This window comes from Neovison vison, chromosome X (genome assembly GCF_020171115.1).
Source record: "Neovison vison isolate M4711 chromosome X, ASM_NN_V1, whole genome shotgun sequence".
NCBI lineage: Eukaryota > Metazoa > Chordata > Mammalia > Carnivora > Mustelidae > Neogale > Neogale vison.
In genome coordinates, this window is record NC_058105.1 from 98,675,458 (window position 1) to 98,697,598 (window position 22,141).

The window sequence follows — 22,141 nt, forward strand, 5'->3', positions numbered from 1 at the left end:
CACACACACACACACGCACACACAGCACATGGCACACACATATATGTCAACACACACACACACACAAACACACACACACATTTTAGGCAACAGAGTATTCCCAACTCCTCCCAGTTTATCTATAAAGCAAGAAGTTAGGAATTACTGAATTAATAAGTGTTTGGGTTTGCATGGAGATAGATGTAGAATACACATATATATTTTTCATCTATCACATATATGCAAATATTTGATGACTATTTCAATAATTCTTAAATCTTGTACAGCACACAAGTCCCTCCTTACTCCAATATATGAAATCGCCAGTAACCAAATTCTAGGAACTGGGTAAGCTCACGTTGATCTGTATTCTGCAAACCCCTATTTACCTGAAGTAGTTTTACAATTTCTACATGTCTATAGCAGGGTAGAATTTAATATGACAGCTTGGCTCAGCGGGGATCGTAGACAGTTTCTAGTGGAGCCTGTGTCTTGAGGACTAAGGCGATCAGCCAATGAGTTCACTCATCTCTTAATCTAACAGCATGAACTTTAGCAATGTTCTTTTCACCATCACTAGGTCTCATTCTCAGCCAGGGTCTGCCTGTCCCAGGAGACCTAGTATTCCATGAAAGGCAGAAATGACATAACTTTGTAGTGGCTACCCTGATCTTTGAGATGAGCAATTTTTACCACAAGTATATTTTACAGTTCAGCTAATAGCTTCATAGGGATTACATAAGCATTTTAATACGAATTAACAATAGAGAAGACACAGCTCACATTTCAAATTGAGAAAAATACTTGACTGCAACACTTGCTATAGTATTTGCTAGTCTATGAATTTTACTATTCTAATTGAGCTTTAGGAAAGAACAGGGAACGAGGAAAAGAGATGCTAGGCCCAAAAGACCCTTCAAATTTCAGGACTTAAACTGAGTTTTGTGAGTTTGAGCCCCACACTGGACATAGCAATTACTTAAAAATGAAATCTTCAGAAATAAAAGGTTATGATATGTTTCCTTTGAAGGGCCCAGAGTAATGATTAAAGATAGAGATTCATCTGCAAATTTCTCCATTCAGTAAAAACCTGAATTTGAATAAGTAAAGGCCTAGGACAACCAAGAGTTTCCTTTTTTGTCCTTCAGCAATCTGACATTTTATCTTTCCTAGCAATTTTCAGCTGGGCAATTACTTTGGTTTTTTATTGTGTTTATTTCTGAATTTAGGGGTGGAGGGCACCCACAAATGGCCAAATTCTCTTTCCAGTTGCAAAAGTACTGGCATCTTATCGACATAGTCCACATTTCAGCTTTGTTTTCTATGCCATAACTGAAAAATGGATGATTTCTCTTTCCTTTTTTCCTCTGATCTCTGGTTTCACAACTATTCCCTGAAACTTTAAGTCTCTACGGTGTTTAGAAGAGCTGTGGGGTCTTAATTCTGCAGGTTCTCAAACTGTTCTTCCTTCCGTCTGGTATCATGTTGCCTTCACCTGCCTTCTCCTTCCCTTCCTTCCTTCTGGCGGCAATGTTAAGGCTCATGGTTGTGATACCATTGAATGTGGCTTATGTGGAAACTGCCTCGGGTAGGCTCGGGAAATCTCAGGGACCTTCTGCAGGGCCACAGTGGGAGATGGAGCCTTCTAGACAAAGACGCTGAAGAGAGGGAACTCAGCCTGATTGGGCTGCAGCAGATCGATCAGAAAGCACACCGTCCCGGAGAATCCCTCATACAAGCTGTATATACTTTCAAGGACACGAGAGCCGGCCTTGAATTCCTCCGTAAATAAAAACTCAGCAAACCTATGAGAAGAAGAACATATGAACAGTTTTAACACGAGGGTTTCCAGATTATTGGCCTTGAGTTGCTTAATATTTTAAGAAAGACTTTTTCTCTGTTTAAAAAAAAAAGAGAGAGAAGATCTGTTATATAATTGTGTGTGTTTCACAACAAATTGTGTTGACAAGCAAATTCAACTACTGTCAGAGTTTGCAAAGCAAAGCAGTTTGGTATTTTCTGTGGATTTCATTCCTTCTGCCATTCATAATTAAAAGTAAAAGAGATAGATAAATAACCATATTTTTATTTACTTGGAATAGAAGCAAACTGATGTATGACTGTTCCTTTAAAAGAGTAAATATGCTGTGTTTCTGCAGTCATATCATTTCTGAGCTAGGTTTCATTGATATGTGACAGAGAGCAGAGACTGTGAAAATAAATGGGCAAGATTTTATACAATCTGTGCTTTGGGCAAACAAAGGAATAAGATGAATGGGAAAAGGCGAGCAACATTTTATAATCATGACATCAAATAGCAAACTCAGCTACAAGATAGATTATTTTTAGGACATCTGCCTTAAAAACAAATCACTAGCCTCCAGATTCTCAATGAAAGATCCTTTTTCTTCTACCTGCATTTGCCACAAATCCTATTCAAATTCTTTACAATGAGTAACATTTATAGTACTTTAGAGCTTTGAAAGTGTTGTGACCTCTGTTCTGTCTTTTCGGACCTGCTCTATTGGTTTCTGTTAATGATGCAATCACCACTTCAGAGGAACTCACAGATGGGTAAGGCCTGAGAGCTGATACTGCCATAAATTTAGATTATTGCTACTGTGTGAGTGTGTGTGTGTGTGTGTGTGTGTGTGTGTGTGTGAGTGTATGTGGGGGGGCATCCCATGAAGAGTAATTACTTATTTGATCTTTTTAGGGCTCTTGGATTTATCAACAGCAGCTTAAAATAAGTCAGCAGGAAACATATTGCAATTCTGTTTGGTACAATTTTTCTCTCAACTGTTTTCCTGAATATGCAACAATTTTTAAATGGAGTTTAAAATTTTAAACAGTAGAATGATGATGTCTCTTGAGAGTTAATTCGAAATTTGTCATTATGCCATGAAACTTCAAAGTATAGCTTCGAGGAGCCATAAGCTTTCCGGTGCCATGGATCATTTCACAGTCTGTACTCCTCCCAGAAAAAAAGTCTTCAAATACAGAAAATAAAACACACAGGATTCCCAAGGAAATTAGTTCTATCAAGGCACAGTTAGCAAAAGTTGTAAAACCAAATCTGTGAAATAATAATATATGGATTCTTCATTAACACATTAAAGCACAAGATCTAGCAGTGAGTCTAATAACTGCTGACATTTTTAGTAGTTACGAGAGTCAAATATATTTCATAATATCTGCAACAAGAGCAATACAGCATGAGAATAGCCATGACTTCGCACTAACTCTCCTGTGGCTTATTACCCACGTCCAGAATTGAAGGTAATGCTCCATTTCAGTTTGAAATATAATGCTTTTCTCAAGTAAATTCACAAACCCTAGATTACGAAGCCCTGGTAGAGCAAAAAGAGGAAGGGCTTTGGAGCTGAGATCCCCAACTCTGATAATTTCATGTTATATGACCTTTGGCAAATTTCTTAATCTGACGTTAAAATGGTGAAGTTGCAGAGTTGTGTAAGATGACCTGTAAAGATTAAAGATACCATATATTAGGCTCTGAGCATATGGCAAGCATCTGATATATGGTAAATATCGTTTTTCACATAAACATAGTGGAATGTTTGTAAAACAGAGACAACCATTCCACCGTACCTGAAAAGAAACCCATAGTTAATTTTGCTCTTTCTCCTCCTGACCCTTTTCCCCCCATAAGCTTTGATTTATTTAGCACATTATAGAAATTATAGTCTGTATAATATTTAGTATCCTACATTTTACTTCAAAGTAATATGATAAACACATTTTTGCGCTTTTCAAAATAATTTCTAAATGATTTATAGCATTTTATAAGAGTAAATAGACCAGCAATATATGGGAGTAGCAGTTTCATTGTGTTCTGACGGGTATAGTGTGTTATCCCATTCAAGTGAAAATGACTAACGGAATTTGAATTAAAAAAAGATAAACAAGATGAAAATGATTGCTCCCCAAATCTACCCAGTGATGCAAAATTCAAGCTAGCAAATTCAGTTTTCTAAAAAATGCTGTCAAAATAGAAGTCAGAATGGTAATTCTAGAACTAAAAAGAACTATAGACACTGAGAACATTACATATCAAAACCTATTGATTAGATAAGAATTGAACTCTGGGAAATTCATTCATCTGAGAATTTCATTATTGTTATTATCAGAAAGATGTAAGGTATTCTAATGAAGCATTTTTAAAAATATTTATTTATTTATTAATTTGACAGAGATCACATGCAGGCAGGGAGGCAGGCAGAGAGAAAGAGAGGAGGAAGCAGGCTCCCTGCTGGGCAGAGAGCGCGACGTGGGGCTCGATCCCAGGACCCTGAGATCATGACCCAAGCCATGACCCGAGCCGAAGGCAGAGGCTTTAACCCACTGAGCCACCCAGGCACCCCATGAAGCATTTTTTTAACAGTAGAAAATACAAAAGGAAAGGAACACTAGAAAAAATAAAGGCAGAAAGTTTCTATGAATGAAGAAGCAAATGAAACACAAAAAGAATCAATAAACAAAACCAAAAGCCAGTTCCTTGAAAGGATGAATGACATAGACAAAATGCTGATTTCTGACCAAAAAGGAAAACCATTAAGAATGCAAAAAGTTACATAATCACAGGCTTGGGAAATTTAAAATACCATGGAACTACACTGTTAAGGTTTTACATCAAACATTTGAAAATCCATATGAACTAAAAGCTTTTATAGAAATATATTCACTACAAAAATTAATTTAAGAAGAGGCAGAAACCCTAAATAATTAAATATGATGGAAGAAACTGAAACCATTATCAACTATTTTTCTGCAACTATAAATTTCAACCGGTGACCAAGTAATGTTTATTACAGGAAGGTACATATTGTCTGACATTAGTGTTTTAGGAGCTAGGATGGGTCTGCCAGAAAAATAGAGGTGTTGTTTTGGTCCTTTTTTACTAGGCTTTTTAGGGCCTGACAATCTCTGAGGAAACCAGTCCCAAAGGTGATACTGCATTAGTCTAGACAGAATTCAAAAGGACTTTCTTTTTCTACATTTGGGAAATAAAGGGTCAGGCTGCAACCAAACAGATTAGGGACCCATGAATGAAAATATGTTAAAGGAATTCCTGAACAATGAAGCTCCAAATGGAGGCCTGACATATGTTAGTATTTTTCCTTCAGTTCCTACAGGAAAATGTCATAAAGGGTATTTCATATATATATATTTATACATATATAATATATATATATTTCACCTGGAAAAATATATGTACAAGTGTGTGTGTATATATATATATATGTGTGTGTGCATATACACACACACACACATATATATATACACATTGAATATTAGCTAAGTTGGCTTGGGAAAACCTTTGTGAGAAAATGACTTTAGAGTGAAGGTCTGAATGAATTCAGGTGCCTAGGAAAGGGAGCATTAAAGGTGGGGGAACCAAAACTTCAAAGACTGTGAGGTAGGTTGCACTTGGCACCTTAAAAGAACCAACAGGAAGCCACTGTGGTAGAAAGAACTAGGTGGAAAAGAGTAGACGATGACATCACAGAGGCAATGGGAGGCAAGATCCTGTAGCGCCTTTTGTTCAGAGGACAGACTTCGACTTTTACTCTGAGTCATATGGGAAGCCACTGGATTTTCCTGAACAGAGGAGTGTCATAATCTGACATGATATACATCCTAAGAAGCAAATTTCAAAGGTCATGGTGAAACATGGAAGCATTCTTAATAAAATCATCATAACTATTGCCTCCATTAATGAACATCTTTATGGAGATTCCAACCCATGCAATGGGGGAGGTAGGGGAGAATACAAAGGAAGAAGCAAGTAACAAAATTGTAATTATTTGCAAATATGTCCATCTATTTAGAAAACCCAATGGACTCTAATGAAAATCTAATAGAAACAGTAATGGAGTTCAGAAAGACAGCCAGATATATCATGACATCTATCAAAACTAAGACATTTATAACAAGGCAGATTTCTAGGAAAGAAGTGCATCTTAGCTTGCTAAACGGCAATAAAGATTGTGCTCACAAACCTGGAAACATAAAATACCTAGGAATAAAATAAACAAGAAACATGCAAGAGCTTCTTCATAAGATCAAAACCTTACCAAATGACATTTCTAAAAACTTAAATAAAAGGAAAACATACCACATTCCTGGATAGGAAAACAATATTCTAAAGATGTTAATTCTCCCTAAAGTAACATATAAATTTATTGAAATTCCAATCAAATGGCCACGGAATTTTTTTAAATTTGAAAACCGATTCTAAAATACAATGTGAAGGGGGTGCCTGGGTGGCTCAGTGGGTTAAAGCCTCTGCCTTCGGCTCAGGTCATGATCTCAGGGTCCTGGGATCGAGTCCCACATCGGGCTCTCTGTGCAGCGGGGACCCTGCTTCCCACCCCCCTCTGACTGCTTCTCTGCTTACTTGTGATCTGCCTGTCAAATAAATAAATAAATAATTTAAAAATAAGAATAATAAAATAAATACAATGGGAAGAATGAATGAGAGAAAATGAATAATAAAATATGGCAAGTCCAGAAACAAACATTTATATAAATTGCTTATGATAAATTTGACATTTCAAATCATTGGGGTAATCCGTCAATAGATATTATTGGAACGTTTTGTTTTTTCATTAAAAAACACAAAGACACGGACGCCTGCGTGGCTCAGTGGGTTAAGCCGCTGCCTTTGGCTCAGGTCATGATCTCAGGGTCCTGGGATCGAGTCCCGCATCGGGCTCTCTGCTCAGCAGGGAGCCTGCTTCCTCCTCTCTCTCTCTGCCTGCCTCTCTGCCTACTTGTGATCTGTCTCTGTCAAATAAATAAATAAAATCTTAAAAAAAAACAACAACAACAAAAAAAAAAAACAAAGACAGATACCCAGATAACACCATTAGAAAAAGTAAGTTCTAGATTAATCAAAGATTTGAAAGTTAAGGTAACTTTTAAGTGGGTGGGACAAATGAGTGAAGGAGGCATAAATTTTATTTTTGTGAAAAGTTAAAATCACAAAGGTACTAAAAGCCAAGTAAACTGATGTTTTTGTAATCTTGGAGTGGGAACGGTCTTTTTAAGTATAGCATAAAATATGGAAATCTTGAAAGTTTAACAAGAAAAATACTCAAAATTTTGGTCTGGCAAAAGACCACAAGCTAAGTTGAAAGAGAAATGGCAACATAGGAAAATGTTCACAGCATATATTGTAACAGAGAGTTACAATCCTCAAGGTAAGCATCACAATAGGATAAAAATAGGCAAAAGAATAGGCCAGGAATACCAATGGGTCTAATGACTTCAATTCTAAAATTTCTTGACAAGAAATACTTGCACAAGAACACAGAAATGTATGTACTAGATATCTGGTACAATTTTTTTGTTATCTGTAAAGATCACACAGGTACCAACTGTTCATTACTTAAAGACTGGTGAAATTAATCATGTACATCTATAATGAATAACTGTACAGTCATTTAAACAATGAGCTAGATCTATAGAAACCGAAATGAAGGATGTCCTTTGGAAATTGTTAATTTAAAATCATTAGCTGTAAATCGCATGTATAGTACTATTATATATACATAATAGTAGGATCTTATTAATATTTACATATATACATGGTTATATATGCATAGATATATGGACATGCATTTATGCATTGAGAAATGTCTCAAGAGATAGAACTCTAATTTTTAGTAACAATAACAGTGAACACTTACATTGCAGTTATGTGTCAGATACTGTTCTAAATGAGGACATTATGCTAAGTGAAATAAGCAGGTTACAAAAAAGACAAATACTGCATGGTAACACTTATATGAGGTATCTACACTAGCAAAATTTGTAGAAGTCAAGAATAGAATGGTGGTAGCCAGACACTGGAGACAGGGGGAACACGGAAAGTTGTTGCTCAATGGGTATAAAATTTCAGCTGTGCAAGATGAATGAGTTCTAGAGATGCACTGTACAACACTGCCTACAGCTAACACTTAAAAGTATGTTAAGAGGGAGGGAGCCTGGGGGGCAGAGTCAGTTAAGCATTCGACTCTTGGTTTTGGCTCAAGTCATGATCTCAGAGTTGTGGGTTCGAGCCCTGCACGGGGCTCTGCATTCAGTGCAGAGTCTGCTTAAGATTCTATCCCTCTCCCTCTGCCCCTCCGGCTCGTGCTCTCTCTCTCTCTGTCTCTCAAATACATAAATACATATTTAAAGAAAATGTTAAGAGGACTGATGTCATGTGAAATATTCTTACTACAATAAAAAACAATCTCAAATATACATACCCTTTGGCCCAGCAATTCCATTTCTAGGGCTTTATCTTTCAGATGGACCCATACATGGGAAAAATGATATATATACAAGGTTATTCATGACAGCATGATTTGTAACGTACATCCCTCTACAAGGACCTGGTAACTAAACTCTGGGTCATTCATACGATGTAATATTACACAACAATAACAGAGTTGCTGGTGTACTGGTCTAGGGTGACTGCTCAGATAGCAAGGTGCTACAACTTGTATAAAAAAAGAGGGACAAAACTTCAGATATACAGCCCGCCTATTCACTTGTATAGACATACACACTGGATCTCTGAGAGGAGAACTAAGAAAGGGGTAACACGGTCACCTCGAAAGAGAGCACATTGCTAGAGTGCACAGTTGACGCATTTTTCACTTTCCAAACCATGGGACTCTAACTCCTATTCAGAACATGAATTCGATTCACGGTTAGGAAAAAACAAAGAACAATCCACGCGACAATCAGCTGACCTTTGCGCCCGGTAGATGTATTTGGAGTTTCCGGTGAGACGGTAGAGCAGCAGGAAGACGTAAGCGCTGCCGGCCACACCGTGGCAAATCCCTGGCCCCTTTTTCAGCAGGCCCTTCTGCCACGTAAGTTCCCCACACCGGATACAGGTGTCCAGGTACTGTGGTTTTTTGGAAACCAGATAAGCTTTGGCAAACAGATAGGCAATTCCTGTGAAAACATTGGAGATATTAGAGGTGACTTTGGAGCCTTATGCTACGGGGAACTTCTCCAACACTCTGTAAAAGGCTCACACATCACCAGTGTGGAACACCCGTGCTAATCTGGTGGGTCTGAGGTAAGGCCTGAGATTCTGTTTTTCTAACAAGTGCCCTTCCGGGAACCATGTTTTCAGTAACAGCGCTCTAGAATCTTCTAGTCTTATTTTACCTGTGAGATTTAGTTGTTTGAATTGTATCGTGGTATGGGCCCCCAGAGACAGAGCAACAAGTACAAAGAATGATACAACCCATAATTGACAAATGGGTTAAGATTTAACGATGGATACTCTGCTAAGCATTCTGCATATCTGGCTATTTGAAATGGCTAAGAGTTTATACAGTCTGCCCATGCCCCCTCAGAGGTTCGGCATTTCCACTGTTAACGTGCTTGTAACTATACACATTTTCTTCAGGCAAAACTGGGAGTCCTTCCAGAAAAAACAATGATCCCAAACGACCTGGCCAAGACTTCTACTCCAGCCATGGAGCGAGTCCTTCCCTACTCAATTGTTCCAAATGAAGACATCTGCCTTCCAAACCCCCTCAGTGGAGGCAATCTCAATTACACAGGCGGGAACAGAAACAAGAGGAGCGACAGCTATTCATGAAAATGAGTTCCCCCAAGTTCCAGATGCTCATATTCAGAGAGATTAGTAACACCAGATCTCTCCCTCTCCCTCTACCTCTCTCCTAAAGAGGGAAAGACTGGAATTTAGCAGGCGTAAGCTCATCGATCAGGGTTATCTGGGCCTCTCACTGTCTTTCCACCAGGCTATTTTACAACTCTGTGGAGACAGAAATTACCTTGTAGACAACTGATAGTAATGTAAATCATTCCTATTCCTAGAAAATCGCATTCTCTCTGGGAGAGGTGGTTTTGACTTCCCTCAGCCTTTGTGGTAGCAGCTGGTTTTGCATCTAGTAAGCAAATCCACGGTCCGGTTGGCACTCCCAATGGCTCATAAATATGTCTGCTCCTGGAATTTTCCTTTGAAACCAGCTGTAACACCTTTCCGGCTCCTTCATTAATTAATGAGCTAAATATAATTGTTGACCTATGTTTATTTTATGTTTGTATGAGTCAAGATTGTGTTCTCTTTTAGAATTTATTCTCTAACACTTCCTATGGTTAACACATAACCAGAAGCTCTCCTCGGCCAAGGCTTTCCGGTCAACTACTGACAATGGTCACCTATAGCCTATTGTCCTTCTTCGGTTCTAGGAACAAAGTGTCTTCCACAAGCTAAAAGAAGATTTTAAAAGAATTGAACTTAGTTAATTACACATTTTTTCATTCACTGTATCCATTCATTTTTAAGTGATCATTGATTACTGCATATATAGCCTTGTTTGCAGGACTTGTTTCATGGGCATGTGACCTGTATAGTCTCCAAGGGCCTCCAGAAGACCACAAGCTGGGTTTAATACTCTGCTGTTACCATCTTGAAATTAATTGGTTTTTTAAAGAAGGCTGCATTTTCACTTTGTGCCGGGCCCCCCCAAATTATGTAACCAGTCCTGGCCTTGGGTTCTATGAAATAAATGCTAAACAAGATACCTGACCTTCAGGAAGGTACTGTCTAGAAAGGGAGAGAAAAATTTGTGCATGTGAACAATACATCATAGGACATACAGTTCATGATGCTGTTGGAGCCTAAATTGAATGATGTTGTCAATAACCCTACAGGAATCAAAAAAGTGGAAGTTCCCTGAGGGAGACAGTTGGGAGAGGCCTGGGATAGAAGCAGGGCTTTCTTTAGGACTTCGCAGGATGCATAGGAAACTCTAGGCCCAAAATGAGTTAGAGAGAGCATTCTAGGCATCAGGATCAACAAGGGCAAAGATTTGGAGCCACGGCACACAATCCGCATGAAGACGTAGTGCAGTGTTCTAACCAACAGGACAGGGAAATGGAAGTGTGGATTGGGTTCACGTTATGGATGGTTTTACAAGTCCACTTAGGCAGCATGGACTGTATTCTGTGGGCAATAGGGAACCAGTGGGAGGGATTTTGTTGTAGATTCGTTGGTTTTTATTTTTAATAATGTGGTTAGTATTAGAGAAAATGTCCCATGCTGGTGTCAAGAGAGACCTAAACAAGCACAATGGGGTAACTATGAGCTGATCATGTTGTTAGAAAGATGGCAAAGAGGCTAATAAAAGGCTCAAAGGATGTGGTCGTTGTTTAGGTAGTAACTGAGCACCTACTGTATACCAAGTACAGTAGTAGGTGCTAAGGTTTTAAAAAACCCTTCCCTTCATAATGCTTACGATGTAACTGGAGGCACTAAGTTATCTGAGGGGAAGTAGAGCTGTCATGGAACACACAGGAAGGCTCCTAACCCACCCCTAGAGGTAGGAAAGGCCCACTAGGGGGAGTGACACCATCTGGCCTGACTATCAAAGAGGAGGAGGATTTCGCCAGGTGAACTGGGAGCCCTTGGTGCTCTGCTGGATTGCCTCTATCTTACCTGCTGGTGCAGCATTTCCTAGATGCTACGAGTTGGCTGCTAATAAAGCTCTCATCTGCCCTCTTCTTGGGAGATTTGCACTCAGCCAAGGGAGAGGCTATGCTATAAGCCTACCTCCCCAGGAGATTTCAGCCAAAGACTGGCTAACACGGGGAGACCAAAGGTCAGCTCCCCTGCCTCAGGACGGACCAACTCTGAGATGTCATCTATGCCTCTTAGCATCCACTCAGAAGCCAGGTGAAGCTAGTCTCCAGCTGAGGTACGAAGAGCCCTCTGTGACTCAGGTCGTGTTCTGTTCACTGCCAACGTCTCATCCATTACCTACTTGAAGCTCTTCGCTTCAGTAAAACTAACCCTCCCCACAGTTCCTCTTCCTTTACTATGTAGTTCCAAGCCTCTGACTGACTTTTCTTGGAATAATCTTCCCAACTTTCTTGCCCTGGCCAACTCACCTCAGGCATCACTGCCTCCAGGAAGCCTTTCCTAAACCTGGAGGGGTACCAGGAATCCCTTTTCTGAGTTCCGATCATTCCCTATACAAACCTGAGCACTGATACAATATCATATTACAATTATGTTCCTATTCCCCTAGAATAGTGCAAATTACCCACGGGCGGGAACTCTATTTTGTCCACCTTTGGTCCCCTGGTCTATGGCCTGGTGTTTGACATGGCAAGGGCTCCACAAACACCTGCTGGCTTTATAATGTCTCCTTTCTCACCCCAGCACAGGCTGACACTGCTACGGAGACGAGGTGTGGAAGCAAGAAGGGCTGATAGGGTCCGATGGCTGTGCCAGGCCATTAGCCCAAGGCAGCTTAATAGCTATCGATCCTATGGTTCTGGCCAGAGACAAAGGACCTTTCCTGCAGCCTGAATCACACAGTGGTACATGGAAAGGACCTTGAAAGACTTCTAAATCCCTTGTCTTCTAACCTGACCTACTGAAATCCATAATAAGGCTGCTTAATCTAAAAGGAAGGAATGTTGGGCTTCTTTGCTTTTGATAGGAACTGTGTCATTTTGTCACCAGAACACTGATTATTGTGCACCGATAAGAAACCTAAGTCAGCAACGATACACATGTTTACCAAACACTGGGAAAAGAAATTATTACTTAAGAAGTATGGTTTGAGAAGCTAAGCCTTGTGACAGCTCGCTCGGTACACGTAGTTTGAACAGACTGGAGCATCAGCGCACAGGTCCGTTCTGGGTCTGTCATTTCAATGAGACCCACATCGCACAGTGCGTGACAACCCTTAGTGACCAATGACACCCACCCTGGAGAAGCCCTTGTTCTCTAGTCAAAGTCACATACCCAGGAGCCCTTGTGAAATGATTTTTAAAAACTAGCCACACCTGTGTTTCACACAGCGGAAAGGAAATGCACAGTCAGTGTTACCACGGTAATGATGTAACATAACACAACCCAGAGTTTATTTTAGCCATGGCATTTGTTTAATGATTTTGTAAATGGCTCTCATCCTGTATTTCAGAATCATTAAGGCTATGAAGAGGTCAGATGGATCTGCCTGCTATACTTCGGTGCATTTAGTGAGAAAAACGAGACGCTACACTGGTTATTTCTAAATGCGGGGCATCTGCAGATCTTTTGGGGCGTGTCCATCAGGAGGGGCAAGGGTCCACAGGACAAAGGGGATCTGCAGTGATCAAAAGACTGACTTTTACTGCTCCGTCTCCACATACTCATTTCACAGATAAAGAAACAAAGCCATGAAAGGCACAGAGTGGTTTTCTCAAGGTCATTTAGTGGTTAGCATTGGAGCTACGATTAGAACCCAAAGTTATTAACCTCGAGGCAAGAACTATTTCCATACTGCCTACATGATAACGAGGGCTATCTGTCACCTGTAGAGGTGGGGTGAAGAACTAGTCGATAGGAAACAATTATAGGGGGAGATCAGGTAGAGCTGATGAAGTTCCACATTTGCATTATCTCCGGCAGGTTTTTATTCACGGAATCAGTCTGCTGCCCCAAACCATCCGCGCTGTTCATAAATCTACTCTCAAAAAACGTTTCCCTCCAACAAGTGAAAATAATTTTTCTAAGTCATCTTGTGTTAGAATTTTGAGGGAATTCAAGTGTTGCCAACTTGGTGGTCTTTAACCTGTACTCACCAGATTTATAATCACACTTATGCTGTTTTCAGGACATCGCATAAAAGGAAGACCAATACCCTTGAGGGGGGAGTGCGGGTCGGCATGCAGAATGGCCCCCAGTTGGTTCTCTATTCATTTGTGAGTTGGGTTATTTCTGGTAGTTCAGTGGATAGGGAGGTTTAATGAGTTTGCTCTGCACCTAACGTTTAATCTTACGAAGACAAAGAACGTGAATGATATATGAGGACAAATAAAGCCCCCAAGGTGATAAATCCTACACCATACGGTTACAGTACAGGATTTACAAAGACAGAAGGAATGCGGTGAACAAAGAGGACGGAATAACCGCTCCACAAAGACACCCCCATCGATTAACTGACCCAGTCACTCATTTTAAAGGATTATCTTCCCATCCTTCACAATGCTTTTCCTAGTACATTGAGTCCCTCTAAAATATTCTGTATTTAACTTGGGACACCTCCAAAATTCAAGGATTCTGGGGGTGCTTGGAGGATAGCCAGATACCATCCCTGAGAATGATTAAAGGGAAATGGGATATGGGAGTGCTGAGCCTAACATGAAGCCATATCATTTCCAGAATGGTAAATAACTTGTTTTTCTCCAGAAAGTTCAAAGCCAGAAGAAATGGGCTCAAGTCATCACCAGTGGGAATTAGCCTGGATGTAATGCGCAACGCGCTGGTACGAGCACACGCAAGAGGCTTTGAAGTCCCTTTCTTAGGTGAATGTGGCAGGCGGAGAGAGCATGGCCAGTGAGCTAAAACTTCCTCTTCAACTCAAACTGTATTGAAGAAAAAATGAAATTGCAGTTGGATTACAGAAGATTAATTAGGTAAGGAGTGGAAAGGAAATCATAAAAATCAGGTAACAGACTAAAGAGAAATCGAATATATCATGGCACTGAAGCATAACCTTGAAAATTAAATCCACTCCTGGGGCACCAGGGTGGATCTCAGTCAGTTACGCGTCTGCCTTCGGCACAGGTCATGATCTCGGAGTCCTGGGATTGAGCCTTGTGTCAGGCTCCCTGCTCAGCGGGGAGCCTGCTTCTACCTCTGGCTCTCCTGCTGACTCTCATTCTCTCTCTCAAATAAATAAATGAAATCTTTGACAAAGAAAAGAAAATTAAATCGACTCCTAATCCAAAACTTTTGTGTTATTTTGGTATTTTCAATCTCTCCCTTGGCCAATCAACTGAAATTAATTGATTTATTTGAATTTAATTTCTTTCAAATTGCTCCTTCTCAGGAAGCCCAATTAACAGTATAATGGGATTTAAAGAAAGAAAGGAAGGAAGGAAGGAAGGAAAAAAAAAGAGATGGAGTCTGATAAGTTTCTAGGCTCAATTCCAGAGAGTTCACTGCAGATGGCTCCTCAGTTCTCTAGACTTTTTATTAGGTGATGATAGAAATCCTCATTGAAGAATTATGGAATAGTGCATCTCAAACTTTAATGTGCATATAAATCACGCAGGGATCTTGTTAACATGCAGATTCTGATTCAGTGCGTCTGGGATGGAGCCTGAGGTTCTGCATTTCTAACCAGCTCCCACGCTGCCCCTGCCCCTGGTCCAGGGCCCACATCTTGAATTAGCAGCCTCCAGATTTATACTGTTCAGCACAGATATTGAACCCTTGCCATGTGGCCAGTGGGAATTGAGATGGGGTGTTAATATAAAATATACACTAGCTTTCAAACACTTTAATATGAAAAAAACTGAAATATCTCGAGTTTTAAATTGGTTGCATGTGGAAATAATACTTGGGGTATACTGGGTTATAAAATATATGCTATTAAGATTCCTTTCACTAGCTTCTGTTTACATTTTTTTAAAAATATTTATTTATTTATTTATTTGACAGACAGAAATCACAAGGAGGCAGAGAGGCAGACAGAGAGAGAGGAGGAAGCAGGCTCCCCGCTGAGCAGAGAGCCCGATGCGTGCGGGGCTTGATCCCAGGACCCGGGGATCATGACCTGAGCCGAAGGCAGAGACTTTAACCCACTGAGCCACCCAGGTGCCCCTCTGTTTACATTTTTAATGGGGCTACTAAAAATTTAATTTCTTATGTGGTTCATATTATATGTTATAGGACAGTGCTAGTTTAACTTATATACAAATAGCTATAGATCATATATTTTTAAAATTACAGCATCAGGGGTGCCTGGGTGGCTCAGCTGTTAAAGCGGCTGCCTTCGGCTCAGGTCATGATCCCCAGGGTCCTGGGATCGAGCCCCAAATCGGGCTTCCTGTTCAGTGGGGGGGTCTGCTTCTCCCTCTTCCACTCCCCCTGCTTGTGTTCCCTCTCTCACTTTCTCTCTCTGTGTCAAATAAATAAAAATTAAAAAAAAATAAAAAAGATAAAATTACAACATCTGTTCTGAAGATCCTTTACAGATCAAGACTTTTTTTGGTTGGACAAACTTCGTCTTGACCTTTTTAGCTCATGTCGTGATGGCCTAACAGGAGAAATATCCCGACTCCTCAGAAAAGACAGCTCTCGGGGCGCCTGGGTGGCTCAGTGGATTAAAGCCTCTGTCTTCAGCTCAGGTCATGATCCCAGGGTCCTGGGATCGAGCCCCACATCGGGCTTTCTGCTCAGCAGCGAGCCTGCTTTCTCCTCTCTCTGCCTGCCTCTCTGCCTACTTGTAATCTCTGTCTGTCAAATAAATAAATAAAATCTTTAAAAAAAATTAAAAAAAAAGAAAAGACAGCTCTCTTTGGCTAATGTTTTCAGATAATAGTGTGGGTGAGACCTGGGGCGCCGTGGCACCAGTGCACCAGCTCGTTCTCTCTCTCGATGGCCTCGCCGAGCTCAGGCGGCCAGTTGCAGTTCTGTTCCTGCTCCATGAGGAAGTCCACGCTCTGCCACACCAGCTCCTGATCAGAGGGCTTGAGGTGCTCGTGGTAAGACAGAAGCATCTGGAGAATGGACGACAGGCCATGAGCTGCTCCTGTATCAAGAAACGAAGCATAATTAATTCACATAACTGGGAGCACAGCCCATTTAATTTAGGGAAAAGATAATCATAGTATTTAAAAAAAATGAATGGCAATATTACTTGAAGGCAGACACAGTAAACTCAACTCCATAACAGTAAAGCTTTCTCTTTGCACTCAGGCAATTGAACTCTCCAAAAATGGCCTCAGTTTTGTCCAGTCAAAAATGATTCTTCCCGGGGCGCCTGGGTGGCTCAGTGTGTTAAGCTGCTGCCTTTGGCTCAGGTCATGATCTCAGGGTCCTGGGATCAAGTCCTGCATCAGGCTCTCTGCTCAGCAGGGAGCCTGCTTCCCTCTCTCTCTCTCTCTCTGCCTGCCTCTCCATCTACTTGTGATTTCTCTCTGTCAAATAAATAAATAAAATCTTAAAAAAAAAAAATGATTCTTCCGGGGCGCCTAGGTGGCTCAGGTCAGTTAAGCATCCAACTATTGGTTTCAGCTTAGGTCATGATCTCAGGGTCGTGAGATCAAGCCCTGCATCAGGCTTTGCACTCAGCAAGAGGTCTAACTGACAGTCTCTCTCTCCCTTTGCCCCTCCAATAAATAAAACTTTTTAATAGGGGATAAAAATGTCCCCCCCTAATAAATAAAATAAAATAAAAATTCTTCCTAAAATGTCATAATACTTGAAGGTACCTTTCTTTCACTGGATTTTTGTTGGGTAAAAAAAGCTTCCCAGGAAAATATTTATGCATTAGATAGCAATCTGATTTGTGCTATACATGTAAATGGCTAGAATGTTAACTTCTCTAAGAAGATAGAGAGTGAAAGGAATAGCTCTATTAAGGAACTCTAGCAGACACTGACAGTGCCCTGCCCAACACCTCGCCCACACTCACCATTCTGGGGCACCTCTCCTCCCCACCTTCTACCTCAAGCATTTATCCTTCTGCCTGAGGTTTTCTCTGGCCATAGGGGTATGCCCAGCCCACAGGGGCAGGACTGAAATCCTAGGGAATTAACAGGTCTGGGAAGAGCCCTTCACCCAGGAAGCAGGAAGTTGGTAGAAGAATATCTCAGCTCCCTCACCAGTGAGGTACAACAATTCTGAGGCATGTTCTAGACGGTCTTCAGGGTCCCCAATAGAACTAAGCCTCAGTTATCCACAGCTGTTCACTCTTACATCCCTTATTAACCTATTTCTCTACCCTATCTCACCTCTTCATTCCTTTAGCAACACTTTCAAGGATCACCTCCCAAATAAGCCATTAATTAATACCCAAATCCTTATCTCAAGGTCTGATTCTAGAGAAAGTGAGATAGGAACTTAAAGCTCCTTGGAGAAAACTCTCAGAGAACTTCTAGTCTGTAAGCTCGCTGGTGAAGTTACGCACCCTCCTTACGTGCGGGCCATTGGCAAATGTCTGGGGATCACAAAGATGAGTGAGCAAAAGTCCTCCTCCTGAAGGGGCACGAAGCCCGCTGAGGCGGTTGGACAGGTGAACCACTGATTACAGCGTGATGTGATAAAGGAAGGCTCTAGCAAACGTGTAGCAGGGTGACCTGACACTAACCGATTTTGCTTCAGGGTAAAACCTGAAATGTGTGAATGGTTCTCCAGAGAGGACTCAATAAACCCTTTTTCCAAAAGCACAAAGTTTCTCCACAGCTCCGATGTTTGATCAGCCTTGAAGTCTAGGTGTAAGTATTCCAGCTAAGTTGAAGGGGTTGGGGGAGGCCGGGCATTCTGGCAAAAGCAACAGGCACAAAGACTTGGAAGATCTGAGGGCACTTTGCTTGTAGGAGGTTAGGCAGGGCAGAACCAGGAAAGGGAGATCTGCAAAGGGGAGGGCCTGTAAGTTACACTCAGGAGTGATGGGCAGCCACTGAGAGATTCAAGAGGGGAGTAACTAATCTTCACTCTCCAGGCCTCTTATCACAAAAGTAGCCATTATGAATCAGGAGTCTGTTATTAATCCACGAATATTAAACACTTGGAAATGTCAGTGGCTTCATCCTGTTCCCCTGTGCTGAGGCACCATTGGCAAAGAGTGTGTAAACCAGTCACAAACTTTGGGTAACATTCAGCCCATGAACTCACAATCTAGAATATGGACTTCAGTCTTTAGTGAAAGCAAATCATTAAAATACCTTTCTGTCAGACTATGAGAACAAACATTAAATTGTGATTTGTAGGATCTGTCAGTATTTGTTTTTACACAGCATTTTAAAGTGTTTCTAGTTAAATGAATAGTGATGATCTATAACAAAAATCTAATCTTCTAGTTTTTAGTCAGTGTGGATATTAGAGGGCTTTGCCAACACTTTCACTCACCCAAGTACTCAGTTCCGTAGTAAGAATACATCAGAGGGAATGGTTTCCTTTTTTTCATGGCATACTGCTTCCCAGAGTCCAGAATCGCCTGGCAAATTGATTTGATCTGTGCTGGGGTCAGTACCTAAGTAAGGAAATCAAGAAGCAAAAGTCAAATCAAGATCTTCTTTTTTTCCCACAGACACTGGATTTTTTCATTAAGGTCCATCAGCATATTCCCCAAATCCTTTTCCTCTTATAAAAACAAGCTTGGGGGGGTGGGAGGTTGGGGTACCAGGTGGTGGGTATTATAGAGGGCACGGCTGGCATGGAGCACTGGGTGTGGTGAAAAAATAATGAATACTGTTTTTCTGAAAATAAATAAATTGGAAAAAAACAAGCTTAGCCAGCAGTGACTTCTTTTTTTAAATAACTGATTCTCTTTTTGTTGTCAAGTTTATCCACTCTCTTCAGAAAATTTGCTGTGTTGATGGGAAACACACACTTTTATTGCCCTAGGCTTTTATAAAATGCAAAGACCACTTTACTGTGGTCATGTTATTAATCCTTGTCACAGGAACAAGAACTTGCACAAGAGAAGAACAAAGACTGGGCCTAATGGATCATGCTTAACAAAGCTGTCACTCCCAGTGTGCGGCGCAGGTCTGGCCCAGACAACGGACCTTCGGTTTGTGTCATTTAGACTGCTTATAAAGCCACAGTGCTACGACAGGCTGCCGCATGACAGACGGTGGCCTTTGCACCCCAGAATGAAACCAAAGTCCAGTAAGTACCAAGGCAAAACTCACTTCCAATGTCAAACACACTCTGAATAGGAGATGGCTGACACACAATGACTTGCGGGCTTCCACATTTCACTCAATCTACCCACGGTCCGTTTTAGGACCCTAGAGATGAAAATGTTCTCGAGCCTACAAAGCAGTGTTGAGTTTATTAGGATTCTACTTAGGCGTGAGAGGTTCCTCCCACCTCCCTCTGGCTCATTCCTTCTATCTCACCATGACTCTCTGGGGGAGCACTTACCACCTGGGGTGTTATGCCTCTGTCTCTGTCTCTCTCTACTAGATATTCAAGATGCCCCAAGACTATGGCTTCTCACCTTTTTGGTATCCTCACTTCATAAGACCGAACCTGAGGGGGCCTCTGGAAGTAAATAAACGCCAGGTTTTTACTGGCATGGAAAGCAGAGCCCTCCTCTTTCCCCTCCTTCCACAATTATTTCTTAAGCCCCTACTGCATGGCGGGAAAGCTGTTCTAGATGCCGGAGGTATGACAAAGAAGAGATAGCCAAGACCTCTGCTCTCATGAAGCCAACCTTCCGGAAACGCACTCCTGTACCAGAAAAGTACCAGTCAGAATAACCGTGGCCATTGTCTGCCCCCTACCTGCCCCTTCAAGAATCATCTGAAGTTCAGCCTTGGTCTGACGGAATGACTCTAAGATCAAAGAAAAGTCCGTTGGATTTTGGCCCCTCTCCTAAGACTCATACACCAAATCTTTCTGCCTGGTATCTACCATTATACTCACCAATTCCTGAAATAAAGTACTACTGATTTTTTTCTTTCCCTCTCCCCCCTGCCTCTCTTTCTTTTTTTGCAGGGTTTTGCTCCTCTGATCTATTCAACATGAGAAGGGCAAAATATAATCCAGATTTTGGCCTCCTCCAATCTAGCAATTAATTTGGAAAATTAATTACATAAAGAGGAGGCTGTTCATTAATTAATTCTGCCAAATTAACACTTACTGAGTGACCATTCCAGTGAGGTCCTATACCCGGTATTATGGGGGAAATTCTAGAAAACCTGGGACATGTTTTTTTCCCTACAGGGAACTCACTTCCAGCACTGGAGATAAGATATAGCCAGAAGTCTACCATAGAGCAATTTAAGTCCATGAGCTTAAGGGTGGACAGAGTAATGCAGAGTACATAATACAGACAAGGAAGCACGGATCAGCTTCACCAAGACTTTACTAACTCATTTCCTTCTGGTTGCTCAGCAATAATGATGTTGTGGCTTTCAACTTAAATTTACCTCCTATAAGCAACCTACCTCTGTCTCTTAGCTGTACTCCTCCTTTCTGCCTAAAATTCCTGAAGACTCTATCTTCCCAGACATCACTGCCATCATTTCAAGGTTCAACCTTGGGTCTTTGCAGAGCTGAGCAGCAAATTTCTCCTAAAGGATTTTCTACCCTGCCTCTTTTCAAATTGCTACCCTAAATTTTTATTTGCTGTTAAAAACACCTTTCCCTTTGTGCCTTTATCAGTGCTAGCTGATGTTACATTGAGTCTTACTCTACTTAAAAGCTTCTATTCCCCCTCCAACCACGCCTCCAGATTGGCCTGCTCTCAGAAACATGCTAAGAGCCTCGAACAGCATGCATTTCATAGGACTCTAACCTGGTCCCAATCCACATCTTCCTGGCAATATATCTGGCTCTTCAGATGAACTTAGGTTCTGTCTACCAATATCGGTCCTGAATCCACATGAAAAGAAATATTTCTTCGATAGGAAAAGATCACTGAATCTTCAGGGTATGTATTCATTTGAATTACTAAAATTCTCCCTATTTTACTTCTATGCTACTAATTGAAAATCAGCTTATTCTTTCCTCAGCTGAGCATTTATTCATGTTTTTTTCTCTCTGTCTCTGCGTGTGTGTGTGTGTGTGTGTTCACGTGCTTGTTTTAAATGCAGGAAAAAAATCAACTTAGATTACATGTGGTGCCCTCTTCCTTTCTTTCCATCCCTAATCCACAGCTCAGAATAGAGTTTACAAAGTATTTCAGAACCTCCCTGGTCATGCATCATGTCTGCATGGTTTCCTCTTATCTCTCAGAAACACTGTGAAAAACAAAGAGAAACGGTGCTAGTTTGGCTGGATAAAGACCAGTTATGCATGCAGTTCTTTATCTCTGGGAACAGACAAGACCTACCCTTGGGCTCATTGATCAGCAAATAAAAAGTGAAAACAGTGCTCGTCAAAAGTGTGTGGAGGAGGAATACTAAGGAAGAATGTGCGGTTTTCTTCCCCCTGAGCAAATAGCACAGAAAGAAGAGATGCGGTGGGAGGGGCTTGTCCTTTCCTCATCTGTCTGCTCTCTCAGGCATCTCTTCAGCCCGGAGCCAGCACACAAGAATGCGCTCTTAAGCACACACACTACCTCTAAGATGGCCTCCGTGTTTCTGAGAAGAGAAATATGTGATGAGATGGCAGAGAGGGCCTCCCTGTCCATTGGGCCTTTGCCAA

General features: G+C 41.2%; 1 protein-coding gene across 1 annotated transcript in view; it reads right to left on the reverse strand.

Moving 5' to 3' along the window:
- Positions 1 to 1,024: 1,024 nt before the first annotated feature.
- The window catches only part of LANCL3 (LanC like 3), a 105,248-nt gene continuing 84,131 nt past the window's right edge, over positions 1,025 to 22,141 (reverse strand). The window contains exons 2-5 of the mRNA XM_044234848.1: positions 18,890 to 19,013; positions 16,371 to 16,568; positions 8,745 to 8,952; positions 1,025 to 1,784 (exon numbers count right to left, since the gene is read on the reverse strand). Of these exons, the coding sequence (XP_044090783.1) occupies positions 1,625 to 1,784; positions 8,745 to 8,952; positions 16,371 to 16,568; positions 18,890 to 19,013 (690 nt within the window). The 3' untranslated portion in view covers positions 1,025 to 1,624. The remainder of the gene's footprint in view (positions 1,785 to 8,744; positions 8,953 to 16,370; positions 16,569 to 18,889; positions 19,014 to 22,141) is intronic.